Source organism: Canis lupus, chromosome 6 (assembly GCF_048164855.1).
Source record: "Canis lupus baileyi chromosome 6, mCanLup2.hap1, whole genome shotgun sequence".
NCBI lineage: Eukaryota > Metazoa > Chordata > Mammalia > Carnivora > Canidae > Canis > Canis lupus.
In genome coordinates, this window is record NC_132843.1 from 5,697,102 (window position 1) to 5,719,865 (window position 22,764).

The following is a 22,764-nucleotide window of genomic DNA, read 5'->3' on the forward strand; positions in this document are numbered from 1 at the left end:
AACTGGGCCCACAGAGCCAACTGGGAGCCAAAAGCAGGTTGAGGTGCCATGTGGTGAAGACCTGCACAAATGCTTCTTCCATGGGGCTGATTCTCTGGACTTCCTTGGTATCTCTTATCTGGAATCCTTTCCCCACCCCGGCCTTGCCTCTCCTTTCCTCCTGCAGCTCAGGGACCTTCACTTAATATGACTTACTCCTCTGCACTTGCACTTCTTCAAGCCTATGGTCACACTTCCCACCTGGCCTGACAATCTCACCACACCACAAAGTTAGGGTTGGAGGTTGACTAGGCGTCTTTAAGCAGAAAGGAAATTTACAGAAAAAATACTGGCATAGAAATAAAAACAAAAACAAAAACACAATGAACACAACAGAATGGTCAGAGCTGTGTAGAGGGCCCGAAGTGGAGTAAAGAAATAAGAACAAATTAATTCGAGGTAAACAAAAAAAAAAGAAGAAGAAGAAGAAAAAGAAAGGCTGTACATGGGCCTGGGAGGATAAGAAGGAGGCATGAACTGAGGAGTAGGGTTCATTGATGCTCGCATCTGAAGGACACAAATATGGGGTGGGATGGGGTGAGGGCCACAATTCTGGCTAACTCATGGGGTTTTCAGGAAACTGGAGAACCCAGCTGGGGGTGATCGACTTGGGTGCCAGCCCACATGCCCCCATGATGTCTGCTGGACACGGTTCCCCACCGCCCGCCTGCCGGGTCACTGCGGGTCCCGGGAGCGCATCCACCGCTGCGCCCCAGCACCTTGGGACGCAGCCCCTGACTGGTCAGAGCGGCTCACCTGCGGCCACCTCGGCCCCGCAGGCACTGCCCTGCTCACCTCCGCGGGGTGCAGGAGCTGCCGACCCCGGGAGTCGATGCCAAGAGGAATTTCCTCAAGCGTAAGGGCCCCGTCGACCGCATTGTCCTCATCGTAGGATGCAGACCCAGCGAGGCGGGTCAGTTCCCACGCAGGTGCAGCCCCCACCCCACCCCCCGGCTCACCTTGCGGGTGCTGAGAAGTGTTCTCGCAGGTGATCTGGAAACCCCGCCACACGAGCCTCCCGCCCGTGACAGCCGAGGGCCGCAGGACCATTCCCGCTGCGGTAAGGCCTGTCCGTTCAGAGCGCAATGAGCGCGGGGCCTACGTGTGAATGTCCCCGTTCGCGGGTGTGGATTCACGCGTGAGTGGGAGACTGAACCGGGCCGCGTCGGGTTCCAGCCGGGAGCGAGGTAATGCCCATCCGGGCTGACCGCTCCATTGCCCCCTGCCCCCCAGAGGAGAGCTCCACAGCAAAAACTAAAGGTACTATCTCAATAAATGCTCAGCCCCCGGAGCTCAAAGAAAAGACCCCAACCCCAGGCCTTACCTGCAGCGGCCGGAGCCCGAGGATCGTTGTAGAAGAGCCCTGAGCTCCGACCCTCCTGATCTGTCTTTCCAATTTCACACACTTCCACTTCAGCTGGCTCTCATAAAAGATCCAGCTATCTTGAACTATTCTTTCCAACAAACCTGAACAAATGTGTGCAGTTTTTAAAAGAAGGCTGACGAATACTTTCAGTGTCTCACTTCAGTACCCAGCAGCCTATTTCCAACCAGGGGACAACATAGGAAAGGCACAGCAATGACAGCCAGTTAACGCCCAAGGCTGACTGAGGCCAGGCCATGTCCCTCTGCAGCAACCACTCTAAGGTTCCTGGCCCAGAACCATGGTCTCCCTTCTCCTTCCACCAGTGACCAGAACTCTGCTTGGGCAAAATGCTATCCCGAGCTACCGAAAATACCTAGTGAACATGTCTGTGCCTCCTTGCGGTGGCCCAGCTCTGTTTCCACACCACCCGGAACAAAGAAAATCCCTCCAGCCACTCTTCAGATGTCACCACTAAAGGCACCTGCATCCAGATAGGCTCCATCCTGCACAACACTGAAGCCTTGGAAGGAGACACACCCCACACATACTCCCCCAGCTAAAACCATGGTCCAGGGGCATGGGCTTCCTCCTTTCTCGCTGAGGATGAGCCCAGCATTCACCAAACCTGGCACTGGATCAGCCCTGGCCACTAGCATCTTTGGAAGCTTATGCTGAGCTTAAATCTCAACTTAAGTACCAAATTTGACCACACTCACTCCTTAGATAGGTCACAACATCCTGCCCCTTTATGGGAGGCAGTTGGCATGGTGGTTTAACAGCAGTCTCTGGTGTCCGTGGGCCTGGAGGCAAACATCAGTCCTGCCACTAACTGACGCCAGGCCCTAGGCAAGTTGTTAACTTCTTCAGGCTTCCGTTTCAACTGACAATGATAATAATAAGAGTTGCACCTTATTGAGTTGGGGTAATACGATGCAGGGAGAGTCTGCCCAGTGCCCAGCATGGGCAGTTTGATAGATACTATGACAGTTGACCCTTGAACAATGCAGAGGTTAGGGAGTGCCGATCCCCTGCCCAGGTGTAAACCTGCATATAACTTTTGACCCCCACCCAAAAACTTAACTAATACCCTATTGATGACTGGAAGCCTTACTGATGACACAAACAACAAAATCATACGGGAAAAAAAATCATACGGAAAATACATCTACAGTTATTTACTGAAAAAAAATCCACATATAAGTGAAAGTGTGTAGTTCAAATTCATGTCGTTCAAGGGTCATTGTATTTACTTTCTACAACTGGTTTGAGGGGCCCGAGTACTTCACCTTGTCTTATCCTTCCCTCCTTCCCCTCTCTTTAGTCCCATGTAACAGGTAACAGGTCTGCTACACAGCAATCCTCTCCATAAAACAGAACACATTCCTTCTCCTCTACATTTTTATATACTCCTCTCTTCTCAGGGAGAAGTAGACACATGTCAACAAAATTCACCTATTTTTGTGCCTAAGTATAAGAAATAGAAACTTGTTTTTAAATAATTAATATATTTTTTAAAATAGTAACTTCACTTTACCAACCACCCTTTCCCATCAAAAAAAAAAAAAAACAAAAAAACGTGCTTCTCAAATTGCTTCTTTCTGATAGTTATGTCCTCCAACTTCGGAGACCTAATTTATCTAGATGAACACCGGAAGACTGCTCTGAGGCTCTCTCAGTCTGGAGGGAAGGTAGGCCAGAGTCTAAAGACTAATGGAGAGGCCAGATGCTAAAGGGCTAGGAGCTGTGCCGGAGGGCACAGGGCTGTGACCAATAGAGCAACAAACAGAGGCAGGGAGCTGGGAGACCTACCCAAGTCCCCTGACCCATGAGTTCTGGCCACACCCACTTGGGCTGACTTCTGATGGTAATGACAGCCTAGGAAGGTGGAATGGAGTTTGGGGTTTGGTTGGGACTGCAAGCAGACAGTAAGAATCAAATTCTAAGTCAACCAAGTAATCAGAATAAAGAAGCTGTGCCTGTAGAATGGCTATTGATACTGATGAATGGGTCAGCTCTGGGCACAGAAAGTGCCATCTTCCTAGAAGCAGCCTATCCCCAGTGTGACTGGCAATCAGCTGCCCAGGACCCCACTATAGTATGGGGTCATTGTTTTATTCACCACAGCATGTGCCCTACAGTCCATACATGACATGCACAGAAACCTGGTGCCATGATGATTCCAGCACCACTCACTATTTGGGGGAGATCCTAGCATCTAGGATCATTTTAAGTGGACAGTGTTAAATATTAAGCTCAATTTATCCCCAACTCTTAAACTCACAATTCCCACTGACATGGCAATTTCTGGACTAGCTCCAATGGAAGTGATCCTGCTCACACTGAAGTGGAAAAAAATAAAGATTTACAGCATGGAAAATACCCAAGTGCTGTAGATGGTGGAAAATGCAAATCATCACTCTGCTTGCTTATTTTTCTACCACGGATCCAAACACATGAGCCACCACACTTCAGAGCCAGGTCTACCCCAGTTAAGACTCAGCTCCCAACACTACTCTTTTCGTTTAGCTACCCTACCCTTCACTCTTTGAAGTGTCTTCCAGTAACCACCAAATTAATTCAGTATACAGTGTTCCAGATTGTTATTCTCAGTGAAACTGGCATTGTCATAGACAATCAAAACTCACCATAGACTCAGCACCTAGCAAAACTCTTGCATGTTAACAGTGGCTAATAGTGCTAATTAGAGGGTGCATAAATATCTGTTGAATGAGCAAATTGATTAATGAGTTCCAACTTTCAGCCCTGAATGATCAAGGCACCCTATGCCATTCAGCTACCATAAACTGATGCCGTTAGACTATGTCTAAATTTTCCTGAATATGAATGATTCAGAAATGGATTTTTTAATAGAATAATATGGCATACAGAAATAGACCCATGTACACATGGGTACACATAGGGTTTCATTTTTTACACAAATAGCATATCAGATCAGTAAATAAAAATGAATTCATCAGTAAACTGAGCCATTTAAAATTTTTTTAAAAACCCTAATCCCAGCCTGGCATTTTGTACCAAAATAAATTCCATTTGATCAAAAAAATTTAATTAAAAAATACTATAAAAGTAGTAGAGGAAAATAAAAATATAAGTAGCAATTTTTGTAATATTAGAGTGTGGAAAGACTTTCTAAGCCAGACATAAAACATCAAAACCACAAAAGAAAATACTGACATATTTGACTAAATAAAGGTTTTTAAATATTTGGTATGATTTTAAAAATATAGTAAACAAAGTAAGATAGAAACCAACAAACTGAGGAAAAATATGTGTAATATAAATGCCAAAGGGTTTGGTTTCTTAATATGCAAAGGGTTCTCACAAATCGATAAGAAAAACAACCCAATTAAAAATGGGCAGATGATGTGGATAGGTTAAGTAACAGAAAAAAACAGTCAATAAACCTATGAAAAGATATTCATTATTAAAGAAGTGCAAATCAGAACAGGTTATCATTTTAACCTATAATATTACCAAAATATTGATGACATTCATTGTTAGTAAAGGTGTGGAAAATCATACTCTCAACACTTAAAGGGAATATAAGTTGGTACAATATTTTGGAGGTTACTTTTACAGTATCTTTTTAAAGATAAAAACTTCATATATCTCTGACCCAACACTCTATTTCTGGAAATTATCCTACAGGTATATTTCACACACATTAAAATTTGGATACAAGGGTTTTATTGCAAACTATTTGCAAAAATCAAAAGTCGGACTATCCAAACATCTATCATTAGGGCATCAATTAAGTAAATCATGATATATTGTTGTGAGAGAATTCTATGTGACTCTTAAAATGAATGAAGTAGATCAATATATAATGACAAGAGAAGATAGTCAAGGTTTACCTCTAAGTGAAAGAGGCAGGAAAATAACACTTGACTATGCACAGACCATATCTAGAAAACAACATACAAAACATAAGACATTACCAGTGGAAGATGATCATCTTTTCATTTTTCACTTTGGAAACTTTCTGTACCATTTTTATTCTTTACAAGTATATATTAAGTCTAGACATTAAAAAGAACTTTAAGGAAGGGGCACCTAGGTGGCTCAGCTGGTTAAGCACCCAGACTCTTGATTTGGGCCCAGGTCATGATCTAAGGGTGGTGAGATCGAGCCCCACCTAAGGCTCCCAGCTCCATGCCGAGTGCTGAGCACTGGGCATGGAGCCTGCTTAAGATTCTCTCTCCCTCTCTCTCTGCCCCTCCCCCACCACTCACACACATGGCTTCGCTGTCTCTAAAAAATAAAAAATAAAAAAACTTTAAGGAAGAAGGGTCTTAACAAATATTTTCTTCATAGAAGGTTTTTTTCACTAAAAATAGGGACAGTAGGGGTCCTTGGGTGGCTCAGTCAGTTAAGCATCTGCCTTCAACTCAGGTCATGATTTCAGGGTCCTCAGGGCTCCCTCCCTGCTCAGTGGGGACCCTGCTTCTCCCTCTCCCTCTGCTGCTCCTCGTGCTTGTGCTCTTTCTCTCTCTCTGGTAAATAAATGTAAAAATCTTTAAAAACACAGGAATGGTATCTTTAATACTTGACAGAATTGCTTTCAAACACCCTTGAACACTTCTAAAAGGCTTATTTATCTACACCTAATTATGCTTCCCATTTAATTAATTAATTAACATAGGCCTCTATGGCTTTCCAACCCTTTTCATGTCCCAATCATTATCCTTGGAAAGTGATGCTAGTTGTCTAGCACTGGACAATAGACACAGGCAACTGCAGCCTACTCAGCCCCACCTGCCAAGGCCAGCCTCTCAGTCCCCACACCCTGTGACCTGATGGCACCCCCCACCCACCAGCTGCGAGGCTCCTGTTCTAGGAGCTTAGGAGCTCCTATTAAACAGCAGTTTTATTTAAATAATTTTAGTATAATTACTTTAAAATAATGAAGATCCTTGAGTAAGTATGTTATAATTTAAAAACAAGCAAAAATATAGTTGACCCTTGAACAGGTCTGAATTGCACAGGTCTGTTCACACACAGATTTTCTTCAATAAATACACTATAGCATTTTCTCTTCTTCATGATTTTCTCTTTTTTAAAGGTTTAGAGATTTTATTTATTTATTTGAAGAGAGAGTGTGCGAGAGAGTACAAGCAGGGGGAGGGAGAGAGAAGCAGACTCCCCACTGACCAGGAAGCCCAATGTGGAGCTCCATCTCAGGACCCTGAGATCATGACCTAAGCCAGAGGCAGCCACTTAACCGACTGAGCCACCCAGGTGCCCTGTTCTTCATAATTTTCTGAGTGACATTTTCTCTTCCCTGAAGTTAGAGAAAACTTTACTATTATTGTAACAACAGTATATAATAGATACAAAATAGGTGTTAATCAACTGTCTATATTATCGGTAAGCCTTCTGGTCAACAGTAGGCTACCAGTAGTTAAGTTTCAGGGGGCGTCAACAGTTATACATGAATTTTCAACTGTTCAGGGGGTCGGTGCCCCTAATCTCCACATTGTTCAAGGGTCAACTGTAATGGTATGGTGTTAGAAATCAGAAGAATAGTTTAAAAAAAAAAAAAAAGAATAGTTTACTTTTCTTTCTTTTTTGCTTTTTTTTTCTTCTTCTTTCCCTTTTGAAGGCTAATGCAAGGAAGGAGGAACACGGTGGGTTTCTGAGGAACTGCCAACACTGTTTCTGGATCTTTGTGTTTGTGTTTATATAGGTGTATTCATTTTGTGAAAATCCATTGTGCACCACATTTAAGATCTGTGGACTTTTTTATATGAATATTACACTTCAATATAAAAATTTAAAGAGTATGTTATAAATTTGGTCAAGTTAGTAAAAATAATGAAGTTCTATGATACTGAATAAATCAAAAGCTATTACTTAGCACTTATGCGTTGCAGATCCCATAGCAAAGAAGTTTAAAGAAAACTTCTAAATTGGAATCCTCTTGTAGAAACAATCTATTCAAACTCCCCTAAGCCTTGAGGTTATCAGGATGTAAAATGGTTCATGGCAGAAGAGGTAAGAGAATTTTCTGATTTCCCAGGCAGGACTCCCTGTTAGAAGGGCTACTTATGCAAATTGTCAGCATTTTCCAAAGGAGGAAACTGAGCCCCAGAAGTTACATGAGTTAGTTAAGCGGCAAAGACAGAAAAGGCACTCGGGTCTCCCTGCCCAGAGACTGAGCCACGCTCTGCTGAGCTGCCAGGCAGGAGGTCGGCACAGTCGTGATGACATTGTACCAGCAGACCTAGAAACTTCTAACATCTAACAGGCCCCACCCATCTAGCAGGCTGGCCTCCTTACAGATGGATCACAATTTGCAAACTGACATTGCTGACCGAGCGCTTAACACGCATCTGATGAGAGAGTAAAGGAATAAAAGGACCAAAGTAAAACAGTGCTTCCTGTACACGTGAGCCAGGAAATGGGGAAAGGCCAGAAAGCCTGGGTTCCAGGCCGCTCCCCAACACCCAGGCTCTGGACCTGGAGCAAAGTAGTCAACACCCCAAGCCGCTCTGTGGGCCGCGGCGTCCTTCTCTGTAGGCGCCGCCAACGGGCTGCCTGGGGCTGAGAAGAAAACCTAGAGTCTGCGGCCTGTTGTCCAGCAAAGGTTCGGCCCCTCTGTGGTTAAAGACCGTATCCACGCTGTGCTTAAGGAGGAGCTGGCAAATGCTGAATACTCTCCAGAAGAAATGCCTCAGCTCACAAAATGTTTATCAGAAACCGTTAAAGACAAATTAAAAGAAATGGGATTTGACCGATATAAAATGGTGGTACAAGTAGTGATTGGAGAACAAAGAGCTGAAGGAATATTCCCTCCAGATCTTTCAACTAAGAACCTGTCACGCCCATTGAGACCCCCACCCCCATCAGCGTGGCTGCTCACTGTGTCTGATGCTGACACTCACAACTACACTCGTGATGTTTTCACGAATGACAGTTTATTCTGTGTTGTAGCGGCATTTGGCTGTTTCTATTATTGAATCTTTGAAAAGTTGGATAAAGATATGACCATGAAGAAATACAAACTTTTTTATATTGTTAAAGATCTCAACAAAATAAAGGTAATTTGGCATTTTGAAAAAAAAAAAAAAAAAAAAAACTCTCACACCCGCAAATCAGAGACAGGAAGCATACCACATCCATGGGGTGCCCACTGCAGCCTTACGAGGTGCTGTTGCTTTGTTGTCATTGTCACCGTGCATTAGAGCAGCTGGGGACATGTTAGGACCTCCCTACTGTCACCAAGTCCCGATATTGCACTTTGCCTCTTCATACATAATACATTCCTAGAAGTGAGAATCTGTCGTCCTACCTCCCAGAACACCTGGCCAGGACCCTGACGTGGGAATTTGCCTCCTTTGCTTCCATGTATGTACTTCAAACCTGATTCCGTGATGATTATTTTTTAAACACAAACCCTTTGTTTTTTAATGATCCCTTTCTATTGAACCAGCGGTGCTCTGTCATTACTACATGCCAGCTGTGAACAAGTAATTTGTGACTAATAATGGTTAAGGTTTGCACCACAGCAAAGTAGTTAAGTGCACTGGGTTCTGGAGTCACACAAAACTAGTCCTAATCCACAAAGCTTCATTTATTAGTGGTGTTTGTACATGTTACTATCCCCTGAGCTTCAGCCTCCTCATCAGCAAGGTGAGGACAACAAGAGAACGCACCCTTCTGTCCCGTGACGCCAGAATGTATGTAAAGCACTTACTCAGTTGGAGGAGATGAAAGATGGCCACAGATTCTTGTCACTCCTCCTATTAAGAAGCAGAGTGTAAATCTCCTCCCTTTGCTTCTGGGCTGGCCTTAGTGATTTGCTCCATCAATTACATGTAGCAGAAATGACATTCTGGGTTCTAGGAGGCTAGGTCACAAGAAGCTTCTGCCCAAACTCATGGAACACTCCCTCTGGAAACAGCCAGCCCCCAGGTGACAAGTCTACCTACCCTGAGACTCCAGGCTATGAAGAAACCCAAGCTAATGCGTGGAGAGGCCACGTGAAAAGAGACATATGGTTGGCCCTGGCTGGTCCAGCCACCCCAGCCCAGGCACCAGACATGGGAGTGACCCAGCCTACAGATGGCTCCAGGCCCAGCCAGCATCGGCCTGAACCGGCAAGGAAACCCAGGCAAGAGCTGCCCTCTGAGCCCAGTCAACCTACAGAACTATGAAAAAAAAAACAACACATGGTTCTTTTAAGCTGCTAAGTGTGCGGTGGCTTGTTACACAACAATAGATAAATGAGACACTCAGATGGTGTCTGGCACATGAGTACATGTCAGCTGTTAGGATTACAGAGATATTCATACACCAGACTGATTTCAAGCTCCTCTGTATGGCAACATCCTTCTTTTTTAAAAAATTTACTTATTTGAGAGACAGAGAGCATGAGCAGGCGGGGGGGAGGGGGTGGTGGGTGTGGAGTAGAGGGAAAGGAAGAAGCAGACTCTCCACTGAGCAGGGAGCCTGATACAGGACTCGATCCCAGGACCCCGGGATCATGACCTGAGGCAAAGGCAGTCGCTTAACCAACTGAGCCACCCAGGTGCCCTTATATAACAACGTCCTTCTTAACCAAAGGCATTCTGAAGTGCTTTCTTGATCGGAGAACAGAGTATATTTTAGTTTCAGTTCCAACTGTGCATCAATCTTTCTCAACTATTACTGACCTCACTAGGATTAGGGGTAGAGGCAATTATAAACTATAATAGCGTTTGTAAGGAAGAAGCCGAGGACGTATGAAGACACAAGCAGAGTGTCTGTAACTACACTGCTCGAAAACAAGAACAAGGATATGCACATCTGGTTAGCTGTGACACAACTGTGGTGATTCACAAGTCAGAAGCACAAGGCTGACGGAAGTGAAATGTACAATAACACAATTCACATATACAGCAGCAACATACTCGAATCAGTAAATGACACAATCAAAAATTTAACAATATCTTTAAAATATTTCTATTTTTATTGTACATATTAGGTTATGTTACTAAGATTGACCTATGAGGTAGAGATCTACAAATAATATAACTTAGCTGTTAAAATAGAGATCTTTCTTTTCAAAATCTGTAGAACAAAAGAAAAATCTACAGACCATATTTATTACTAGTTCCTTTTAAAATGAATTTTTCTGGGAGATTTCTAAATAAATTCACGATTCTCATGCTTATATAAATAATGCTTTTATGAGAACATTCTTTTAAAAGCCTAATGCATTCTTTACTTTATTTGGTCACATGCACTTTGAGGCTTCAACAGAATCCAGGTATCTCTACGGGAGGGTCTAGGATTTTCCAGGCGGTCCATGAGCTGCATCACACCAGAAAAAGTAGCAGGATCGCATCGCATGGTTGAGGCCTAGTCCTCTGCGAATAGCATCCTGGGCCAGCACTTGGCATAGCTAAGAACACATCTCCACATTGCAGAGGGCATGCTAGGGCCCCTGAGTCCTGCAATCCAGCCTTCTTTCCCACAGTCCTGCCAACATTGCACACTTCATGAGGGACAGTAGCTCATTAACCGAGGGCTGGCCTTAGTGGTTAGAGCAGTGTTTCTCGGCCCTTTTAAGACTCCATTGGCTTTTTTAAGGGGAAAAGCAATCCCATGGATCCCAAGGTAGACATTAATGATAGTGTAAATAAATACAAATAATAAAAGTACACACAAGCTGCTCATGCTATTCTGAAACTATAAAATAAAGACAACTATTAATTAAATACAAATTAAACTGTAAAACCAACAACATTCCAGATGAGTATCAGTCTACTGTGATGGATAATGTTGCTCTGCTAACCTTATAAAGCTCAGGGCTGCAGAGCCCTGCACACTGTCACCACGTGATGATGGTATGATTCCCTTCTACTCCACACGTGATCTGTCAGTAAAGTGTTCACTTCTACCTTCAAACAGCCAGAATGGGGGAGGATCCCTGGGTGGCTCAGCGGTTTGGTGCCTCCCTTCAGCCCAGAGCATGATCCTGGAGTCCCGGGATCAAGTCCCACATTGAGTCCCACATCAGGCTCCTTGCATGGAGCCTACTTCTCCCTCTGCCTGTGTCTCTGTCTCTGTCTCTCATGAACAAATAAATAAAATCTTTAAAAAAAAAAAAAAAAAAAACAGCCAGAATGGGACCCTGCTCACGGCCTAGGCTGTTACGCTCTAGTGGAAATCACCATGACCTGGCTTTCCACCAGTTCCCCTACCTGTGGTCGGCCCTCCAGGCAGCTGCTGGAACCATCTGCATCAAAGGGAGGTCAGGCCATTGCTACTGCTCTGCACAAGACCTCCAACAGTCCCCCCAACCTGATGCCCAGGAAATGCCACAGTTCCCTCACTGCCCACAAGACCCAACACACTCAGGTCCCAAACCTCCTCCTGCTCCCTTCCCAATGGTCACTCTGCTCTCGCTACACTGGCCTGCCAGTTGGCGCTCAAACTCACCAGGCATGCCCCTCCCACCTAGCCTTGGGGGTCCCCTCTGCCAACTCAGGAATATTGCCTCTAAGTCTTTACTCAAAGGCCTTCTCAGTGAGGCCTTTCTCAAGTGCCTACTTAACCACCCCTCCAGGCAGCACTTTCAGGGCCGCCCCCCCCCCCAGCCCCCAGCTTTCTCTCCACCTCAAGTATCACCAGTACTAGGTATTGATGAGTAGTGGTCACTCCTACTGGAATGTCAGCTCCACAAGGTCAGGACTGTGGGTCCGATTTGCTACCTGCTATATGCCCAAACCCTAGCATAGAGCCTAGAAAATATGTGATGTGCTGCAGGATCACTGGGTCTTCACATGGACCCATGCTTAATTTCTGTACTAACTCTGTCTTGGCTCTTGTCTCATTAGCCAGTTTTTATGGGCATTGACGTTGACACAGCTGTGTCACACAGTGATCACCCTGAAGATCCAGGGTGTAATTTTATTTATTATTACTAATTCATTATAATTAATTATTGTAAAATAAATAATTTTATTTATTATTAAGAACAGCATTGAAACGAACAGGTGCAGAAAACTACCCCCATGGGCAGAATGACAAAACCTCATTTTGAGAAATACTAGATTTGAGCATGGTGGGTGGGGAAGCCAGCATTGTTGCTCCTGGAGAGGTCACGGCCAGACCAAATACTGACGCACACGGATAAGAGCACAGCATGACCTGATAAGCCACTCAAGTGTGTGTCCCGTCAGTGACAGACCTGGCACCTCGCAGCCCAAAGGTATAACCTTCACATTTCAAGGACCTCTCATGGTCTCACCCAAATTACTTTCCAGTTCTATTATCAAATTATCAGTTATTTCCAGTAACAACTAAAGGGATCTCTAACCATCAAACATCTCCTTGGCCCTGCAGCAAATTTTTAAGAGGTTTTAAATTATTCACACAAGCAATGTATGCTCATTAAATAAACAAAAGAAGAGAAAGAGTAAGTTATTTTTAAGTGCACATCAGTCCCCCGCCCCATGGGGATAACCACTTCGACAAATGAGTTTTTTTAGAACCTTATCCTGTCCATGAATACGTATTGTAACCAGCACCTCCCTCCCTCCCTCTCTCTACAACTTTTCCCTCCTCTGCACTGGGCTCAGCAGCAGGCACCCACACACCCTCCCTGGCCTCTCCCAGGCTCCCCGGCCCCTCCCTGGGAACATGGGGCAATGAAGCATCATGTGACATCCCGTGGGGTGGCCTGGGGTTGTTTTCCATGTGTGCCCCATCACACCAAGTACACTGCTGGACTGAACTCCTCCAGGACATTGTCCCTTCTTCTCTGGAAACTGTTCTCTTGTGCCTATAGCATAGCAGCCACATAACACATCTGCAGTGAGGAGCTCCATTCATCTCTCAAGGCACACAGCCCTCAGTTAACCCTCATTTACTATATAGACCCCGTTGCCTGCTTTATTCTCCAAAGGGGAAGCCTGGCCAGGTTTTCTGGCCAGGTCTACCCTGGCAGCAGGAGGGAAGGTCACCAGGCTCAGCTCAGCCATACTCCCCCATTCAGCGGTGGGGAAGCAAGTGAAGAATCAGCTAGAAACATTCCCTCTAAGAGATAAGCCCTCGGATGCCTCTCTCAAGCCAGTCTGATGATTCATCCATGAGAGGTGGGGAGAATAAAAAAACAAATTAAAAGAATAGAAGAAAATGGTCCTGCAGGGCAGGAAAGAACAGAGACAGCAAAAAAAACCATAGAGCAGGACGGTGAACTTGGTGTTGATCAGAACATTAAAAGCAGTCATCTGAACATAAAACCAAAGACAGGGAAAGAGGAGCTACAAGAAGGGGAACCAGGAGGTTACGGAGAGCAGGTGGACGGATTTCTTCGTGCCTGCAGGATTTCCAGCTAACAAGAGGAAACAAGACTGGCAAGTTTGTATGATTATGTGTCATTATAAAGAAACAAGGCTAAAGGCATAGTCCTGGATGCCTAGTCTTTGTGGTCTCAAACGAAAATCAGCATTTATCATTTCACTACTCAATCACTGCCCTCACTTCATAGTTAGATTCAAAATTTAATTTAGATGAGCATGTATTACTTTATAATGAAGAAAGTAGCTCTTCAGAAGATTACTATGGAAAAGTTGAGAAAATATTTTAACTCCTGAAAGGTAAGTCCATGAAGTACGTAGCATTGGTGCTATGCCTTTTTTTTTTTTAAGACTTTCTTCATTAAGTTTGCCATAAATGTAAATGCCCTGACCAATAGCCTGACCAGAAACAAAAAAAGCAACAAATAAACAAAAACGCAGGAACACTTTGCTCTTTCCCTGTGCCAGCAGAGGGCAAGTGGGTAGCTTTTATGTGATACTCTTCATGCTGGTTTGTGCACACACTGCACGTGCATTCCTCCCTCTCTCTCTCTCTCTCTCTCTCTCTCTCTCTCTTCCTGTCTCCTCCCCAACCTTCCTCCACTTCTCTTGTCTTTCTTTCCCTCTCCTCCCACTTTCTCTCCTTCCCTTTCAGGGAAGTCTTTGACAGAAGCACCTGTTAGGACTCTGCATTCCACCTGCAGATTCTGGTTAGAATACCAACTATGAGAGAAAAGGATGTGATACTGGATAATGCATTATCTTTTTCTTCTAGAAAAACAAATACTTTTGGTAAAAAGGGATCCAGCTCTCTGTTACTTTGTTCAAAGTAGAGAGAGAGAGTATGAGGGAAAGGATTTCCCCTGGGTTCCGCTTACTCTCCCCCAGGGCTCATTCACATTCTGGTAACACAGGTCCCCCAGGTGGCTCTGGAGGAACTGAAAGCAGCCTGGGGCTACATTTTGGGTTGAATCTTGAGCAAGAAGTCCAGTTCATGACCTCCACAGAAGCCAGAGCAGGTCTGAGGCAACAGGTGCAAGGAAATACATCAGAAAAAGATTCATCGAAACAGCAGATTCAACAGTGAGAAACCCATTCGGTGTCCCCGATGTGAAAGCCCCCTTTTCTTTTCCTTATTTCTGCTGACAAAGTTAGGCAACAAGACAGACAACTCTGGTTCTTCAGGAGCTACAGGACTCTCAGCAGCCCAGTGATCACATCAGGCAACAGAAGCTGCAAAACCAAAGTCAACCCCTGGGTAAAGCAGAGGCCCTATCTGGTCTCCTCCCGGAGGCTGAGCACTCACTCTCACCCTCCGACCTGCCTCCCTGCTCCCCACCTTCCAGAACTCCTGTGCCCCTCCCCAGCTCTGGCCAGGTCTGTTTTTCCACATAGCACTTGCCACCTTCTAACCAGCCACAGAATCCGTTTTCCCACCTTTCCACTAAAATGTAATAAGCTCCGCAAGGTCCAAGCTCTGTTTTTCTCAGACATACCACTACCTGGCACTTGTAGAAGCTAAAAGATATTCTTTGAATGAGTGCTATAGAGGTAAATGGGAAAGAAAATTTTAATATTATGCAGGAGCACATTAAAAATAAGACCATTCAACCCCTACTATGTTATCTTCTCACCAAAATGCATAGCCCAGAAGAAGCAACGAGGTAGCACTCAGACAAATCGAGATCTTGGGACTTTCTACAAGACAAGTAGCCTGCATTCGTGGCAGAATAAAGGAAGGGAACCGTTTAGATGACAGACATGACAAGCAAACATAGTATATGGTCTCTTATTCTGGACATTTGGGGACAACAGGAAAATCTAATTATGAACCATATGCTCAACATCATTATATCTCTGTTGAATTCTGGATGTATCACAAGTGTGCATGAAAATGTCCTTTTTCCTAGAAGATACATACTTACGTACTTAGGGTTCGAAAGGTATAATGTCAGCAATTGACTTCCAGATAGTTCAGGGGAAAAAAATAGTATTATTTAATACATTAGAGACAGAGAGATAAAGCAAGATTGGCAAAATGTCATCCCCACTGAATCTAGATGAGAGATCTACAGACGTTCCTTGTAATACTCTTTACAATATTTTGTGAGTTTGAGACTTTTTAAAATAAAACAAGGGTAAAGGGGAGTTAAAAATAAAAGACCTCATGCTAGGGAGATAGTTGAGTCAACAGGATGGTGGGCAGCCTGGGAGTGACCAGGCTCTGTGGCAAGTGCTGTCACAGGAATACAAGTGATGTCACTTAATTTATTGCTGATGTGTCCACATCCCAGGAATGACAGAGCGCTTCAAAGACAAGGATCTTGGCTGTCCTGTCTCCCTGCAGCCACCCACATGCTCCTGGCATGAAAGAAGCACTACATAAATGGCGAGTGGCTGAGGAAATGAATGCCTATTCATTTTCAAGCACATATTAGAAATTATAAAAACAAAGAAAATGCACGGTGCCTGGGTGGCTCAGTCAGTTGAGCGGCCTAACAGCAGACTCTTGGTTTCAGCTCAGGTCATGATCTCAGAGTTATGGAATCCAGCCCTGAGTGGGGCTGCATGTTCAGCAGGAGCTGCTTGCAATTCTCTCTCTCTCTCTCCCTCTGCCCCTCCCCCCCATTAGGCTCCTGCACACACATGTGCACTCTCTCCCTCAAATGAATCTTAAAAAAAAAAAAAAGATAAAGTGTAATATATGCATAGACGTGCAAACACTAAAAGTGGTCTAACTTGTTGGACACAATTAATTTTGAAGACCTTTTCTTAATTCGTGAGTTCAAAATCTTTTCACATCCTAGCATCTTAAAATGTGAAGTTTTGTATTTTCCAAAGGCAATAGCCTTGGAGCAGTCCTGAGGGATATGACAAGGGAACAGTGACACTGGGCCAGGGGGTGAGGTGGGGGCCACATGCCTGACAAGGGATGGGGAGGGACCATGAGAAGTCTAAAAATGCTCCATAAGGGATTCTGATGCACATCAGAGATGCACTGAGTTCTGGAAGCTGACAGAGAGATGCAGTCATTCTGACCCTGAACAAAAAAGAACACCAGGGAACAAAGAGACCTTGGTGGATTCCACCCACCAGGCCCGGGTGCTGGGTGTTATCATATGTTGTGCTCTTCTGGAAAGATATCTCACTATGTCATTTATATTTATTTTCAAGCCAGAATCACACTTACCATAAAGGGTTCAATTTATAGAGGAATCAAGTTTGGTAAGAAAGAAATTATGTTTGGGACACCTGGGTGGCTCAGTCGGATAAGTGTCTGCCTTTGGCTCAGGTCATGATCCCAGGGTGCTGGGATCGAGTCTGGCATTGGGCTCCCCACTCAGCAGGGAGTCTGCTTCTCCCTCTCCCTCTCCTCCCTTGCTCATGCTCTCTCTCTCTCTCTCAAAAATAAATAAATAAATAAAATCTTAAAAAGAAAAATAAGGAAGAAATTAGGTTTCTAGCCTGTCCACCAGCCCTCACTCATGAAATGCTGGTTTCTGGGAACTACTGCAAATGAGCATGTTAGAATCTCAGACTTGGAAAGCAATTCTGATGATTTCCTGGCCCAGCCCCCCCATCCTACACACTCCTTCCTTCCACCACAATGACTCTAACAGATTCATATAACCTTATGAATACTTTCGGTGGTGGGGTGCTCACTATCACTCAGAGCAGTCCATTTGAGGTTCCACAGCTCTGGTTCATCTGCTTACTGGGAGCAGAAATCTGTCCCACTCTTGGCTCCTGGAGCCTCTGAGGATCACACAGCCCCTTCATGTGAGGATGTGCACACGTCTGACGTGTCCACTGCCCAGACATCACACCAAATCCCAGGTGTTTGCTCTGTGAAGAAGCATATAGATTCAAAGGCCAGAAGGATAGGCTTCCCCAAGCTCCTGACCAGAAGCAGGACATCATCAGTTGTCGTTAACCATGCCACTTAGCTGTTGAGGAAGTGGCAAAAATCTCTAAACTGTTGTCAAGACAACCAAAGTCCAAATATAAATCTCTTTGGGATTCCATCCGGAAGGAGTCTTTAAGTGTACACACCCAGAGGAAATAATGAAAAGAAAGCTCCTCTCCACCCCTCCTTGCCCCCCCCCCCACTCCTCCTCTCCTCCTTTCTCTCTCTCTCTCCCCTTGCTTTTTGCCACGTGGTGATGTGTGTTAAAAATGCATACTGGGAAGCTTTCCACCTTTGGGGTTGGAACAGCTGCTGCCTCAATATTGTTTTTGTTAGTTTTTTTTTTTTAACATACTTTGCTGTTTTTAAGAGGGTTGTTTTTAAGCTACATGTTTCATAATGCTAGTTCAGATTACAACGTGGGATGACGGGCACTTTACTGACAAGAACAAGCCTCCTGGGCTCCAGGTGTCTAATGAGGCCCCCTTCCCAGTGTGTGCCCCTATCAAGCACATCCTCCTGCACAGCTGGCTTCCAAGGGGGACCTGCCTTAGCCCAGGAAAGGGCATTCACAGACACTTAGGAAAAAAAATGAGAAAGTCCACCCGTGAAAATAATGAGAGTCAAGAATTCATAACAGGTAGCCTAAATAAGCCCAAAGCTCTTAAGTCCTTGGTTTTTCTAAGAGCACAAAACATTCAGAGAATGCTCCACAGTCTGCTGTGGATTCCACTTGGAAGCACTCACCAAAAGAAATACAATAGACTTGTCGAACCTCAGAGTCCTGAAAGGCACAGACCCAGGTGGAGAAGACATGTGAACACCTGTTGTAAATGACCCTCCTGTCAGGAACCTCTAACCACATAGAGGTTGCAGACTACAGCTAAAAGGGATAAAAATCTGCACTGCCTATGCCTAAAACAATCTTGTGCCTTAAACGGAAAGTGTGCATCCTCGAGTAACCACACAGCATTCAAGGCAAACAGCCAGGCACAAGAAGACTAGCCCCCTTATACTCCCCACACAGCCAGACTTTGGTTATGTCAGCATTCTCCATGGTCTTCTCCAAGGGGCCCAAGAGAAAGTGATGGGAACAGAGGATATGGCTTGTAGGGTCTCAGTCATCCTGGGACTCCAGGGAGTTGTGGTGATGGCTGAAAAACAGGAAGCTGAAGACTAGCCACATGGAAGACTTCATCCAGAAAAGATGGATCACCCAACACAGAAAACAAAGGAGCTCAGGGCTCCTGCTAAAATATTAAGAGGACTTTCAGACTTGGCCTTGAGTCCTTCTTTTAGTCACTGAGCTAGCAGGTTCTTTCTCTTTTTTTTTTTTTTTTTTTTTAAGATTTTATTTATCTACTCATGAGAGACAGAAAGAAAGAGAGAGAGAGAGGGAGGCAGAGACAGGCAGAGGGAGAAGCAGGCCTCATGCAAGGAGCCCGATGTGGGACTCAATCCCAGGACTCCAGGATCACGCCCTGGACTACAGGTGGCACTAAGCATCTGAGCCACCCGGGCTGCCCTAGCAGGTTCTTTCTCAAATCAAGAGTGAACCCAAAGTGGTTAAAATGGCTCTGACCTCACTCAAATGCCAACTCACTCAGAGAAGCCCCCCATATGGATGAGCAGCTGAGAACACAGCCTATCACGCACAGCTTATCCAGGACAGGCCCAGCCAAAACACAGGACTTAACAAATTTTACTCAGCGGGGGTGACAAGGTCATTGGCCCTCTGACCCAAACAAGACAGAAACCTGGAGCCACTCTCAAAAAAACAAAGCCTCGGATGTGGTATTACAAGAATGATGCTTCAAAGCCTCCATCTGCCCAGAAATACCTTCTTGCTCTGGCAAAGCTCTTTTCTCCCAAGTCACACTCCTACCAACAGAGCCACTACCAATAACCATCAAACAAGGGTGAGGCAGTGTCTCCAGGAAGCCACTAAGATTATGCTTTATCCTTGGAGAGAAAAGAAAAGAAGTAAAGGGACTTCCTCCAGCTATCTCATCATCCAGCCTTGCTAATTGTCACCGTGGAATCACAGGTTAGCAGGAACCACATATCTTAGCAGATCATCTGGTTAATCCTCTGCCTTAAAAGGGAAGATGCTATGGAGTCCCTTTCAGAGATGAGGCAACCGAAGTACTTGCCCAGAATTGAATCGCCAGTGATCCATTTCCCTGTAGGATACAGAGACTCATCCCTGAATAGTGGAAATCATTCATGTGAGGGGTACGGGCTGTGCCACCTAAGTGGATGACGAGGGAGAAAGGGTGAGGTGGGGAGTGGGAAGGAGGCAAACATTTCCTACTTCATTTACTCCCAAGGTCAATCCCGCACACAAAACATATGTCAAAGTCGCTCTCGATTCCTCGGGACAGGACATTCCGCGCAAGTCTTGGAAGGCCTTCCGTGAAGCTGAAATGATGCCTCGCAAGGAAAACACGAGATCCCTGACATCTATGTCCCGACTATGTTGGAGAGGCCGGCAGAGAGGGAAACCCACCCCTGCAACACTAAGAGAGGTCCGCGGAGGAGCCCCAGGGCAGGAGCCTTCGCAGATCCCAGCTGTGGCTGAGCAAGCTGGAGGCGGGCACGCTGGGGAGGTTGTCCCTAGGCTTGCAGTGAAGGGAGGGCCCCCGGCAGGTCCCCTGGAATTCTAGGCGAACCGGCCGATCTAGTATACATGACAGTTCTGGCAAGAGGCAGTGACGGGAGACAGTCAAGAACATTGTCCAGCCAGAGGTTCCAAAGCGCCTAGATGGAGCCTAGACACTTGGCCGCTCCGGTACTATTCAATCCTAACCTGGAACCATCTTCTCATCACAGGCGTCTCTACATCCCTGGACAGGCCAGTTAGCATTTCTTTTAAATAACAATGAGTGTACCCTTCTGCTGCTCTTCTTGGTAGGAAACAGTTTTCTGGGATTTGCCAGAGGCACTACCCTCGGGTTGGATGCCAAAGGCTACTGGAAACACTGCTGGAAACCAGCTCTTTCAAAAGACGAAATTCTGGGGTTTGATGTGGGCCCCCAGAAGGGCATGACCCTAAGGTGATCTGAACTCTCCGCGGCCCGCATCACCCGCAGACCTGCCGATGCAAAGGGCTGGGGTGTCTGTCTCTGTCCTTGCTTGTGGCTTCTTTCCCGTTTCCTCAGACTCAGAAAGACCCGCTTTGGGAGGGGAAGCGGTGATGGGAGGACTTTCTCATCCCGCCTTTCTCCGGAGACCGAGGCTGCCCAGGACCACCCCCCCCCACGTCACCTTGCCGCCGGGTCAGCCACTCGTGCTTTCTCGCCCTTCGCTGGGCTTTCTTTCCACCCCGCAAGAAAGTGAAGAAACCCACTGCCCCCGGGAGGCAAAAAGGCTCTGGAGCCTTGGCTGAATAACTTAAAGTTTCCGCCGGAAGGAAATTATCAAAGGCGAAGGAGAAAGCCTCGGAGGCCGGAGGGAGCGCGGCGGCGGCGGCGGCGGCCCGGGGGGACCCAGGGAGAAGCTCCGGGCAGGCTCGCACCCCGCCGCCACCTGGCTGGGAAGAGGGGGCGCACGGACCAGGGGGGCAGGGGCCCGGGGGCGCACGGACCAGGGGGGCCAAGGGGGGCCAGCGGGCGCTCGGACCAGGGGGGCCAAAGGGGGCCAAGGGGCGCACGGAAGAGGGGGCGCTCGGACGAGGGGGGCCAAGAGGGGCCACGGGGGCGCACGGACCAGGGGGGCCAAGAGGGGCCACGGGGGCGCACGGACCAGGGGGGCCAAGAGGGGCCAGGGGGCGCTCGGACGAGGGGGGCCAAGAGGGGCCACGGGGGCGCACGGACCAGGGGGGCCAAGAGGGGCCAGGGGGCGCTCGGACGAGGGGGGCCAAGAGGGGCCACGGGGGCGCACGGACCAGGGGGGCCAAGAGGGGCCAGGGGGCGCTCGGACGAGGGGGGCCAAGAGGGGCCACGGGGGCGCACGGACCAGGGGGGCCAAGAGGGGCCACGGGGGCGCACGGACCAGGGGGGCCAAGAGGGGCCACGGGGGCGCTCGGACGAGGGGGGCCGAGGGGGGCCAAGAGGGGCCACGGGGGCGCACGGACCAGGGGGGCCAAGAGGGGCCAGGGGGCGCTCGGACGAGGGGGGCAGGGGCCAGGGGGCGCACGGACCAGGGGGGCCACGAGGGGCCACGGAGCGCACGGACGAGGGGGGCAGGGGCCACGGGGGGCAGGGGCCAGGGGGAGCAGGGGCCAGGGGGCGCTCGGACCAGGGGGGCCACGAGGGGCCAGGGGGCGCTCGGACGAGGGGGGCAGGGGCCAGGGGGCGCACGGACGAGGGGGGCCACGAGGGGCCGGGGGGCGCACGGACGAGGGGGGCAGGGGACGGGGGGCGCTCGGACGAGGGGGGCCACGAGGGGCCACGGGGCGCACGGACGAGGGGGGCAGGGGACGGGGGGCGCTCGGACGTGGGTGTCCTCGGCAGATGGCGGCGCAGGACTCACCCCGAGAAGACACACTTTGAGCTCCCGTATCGCCATCATGTGCTCGGGGCCGGAGCGGGCAGGGGCTCAGCATCCTCCGGGGCCGGGGCCGCGCCGCGCCCGCCCGCCCGCGCCCAGCCGCGGCCTTGAGTCTCCGCCTTCCCCTCGCCGCGGCCCGCGGGCGGGACCGCCGCCGCCGCTGCTATTTCTGGGCCGCCGGCCCCGCCGCGGTGGGTCACGTGGCCGCCGGCCGGGCTCCTCCCGGGGCTCCGGGTCGAACCTCGGCGGTCCCCAGCGCCCGGGGACGCCCCCAGACGGCGCCGGCCACCCCGGGGCCGCCCCCCGGACCTGCGGCGTCCCTGGCGGGGGGCCCCCCGCCCCCGCCCCCGCCCTGCCCAGCAGCGGACCCCGCTCTGCGAGCCCCTGTGGCAGCTGCCCCGCCAGCCCCGCCCGGCTGCAATGCCCCGTGGAGTGGAAGCGGGGGGAGGGGGCCCGGGGCCGCTGGCCGCGTCCCTGAGGATTGCATTCCTCAGCTCAAAGTGGAGGCAGCCCGCTGAGGTCCTTTATATGGGAGCACTTCGAGGTTCGCCTGTGGTCACGACGTCATATGCCTCCCTAGGATCCCCGCAGAAATGAAGCCAGACACAGCGATGAGGACAAGAAGGAACAGTTAACTTTGCAACCACCTTCTC

General features: G+C 47.9%; 1 protein-coding gene across 3 annotated transcripts in view; it reads right to left on the reverse strand.

Moving 5' to 3' along the window:
* RAB31 (RAB31, member RAS oncogene family) overlaps positions 1 to 22,264 on the reverse strand; it is a 128,580-nt gene extending 106,316 nt beyond the window's left edge. The window contains exon 1 of one of the 3 annotated variants that reach the window (XM_072828720.1): positions 22,094 to 22,258. In XM_072828720.1, the coding sequence (XP_072684821.1) occupies positions 22,094 to 22,132 (39 nt within the window). In that variant the 5' untranslated portion in view covers positions 22,133 to 22,258. Of the gene's footprint in view, positions 1 to 2,121; positions 2,268 to 22,093 lie in introns of those variants that run through there. The other 2 variants (XM_072828723.1, XM_072828721.1) reach the window with 2 other exon arrangements.
* Positions 22,265 to 22,764: the final 500 nt, after the last annotated feature.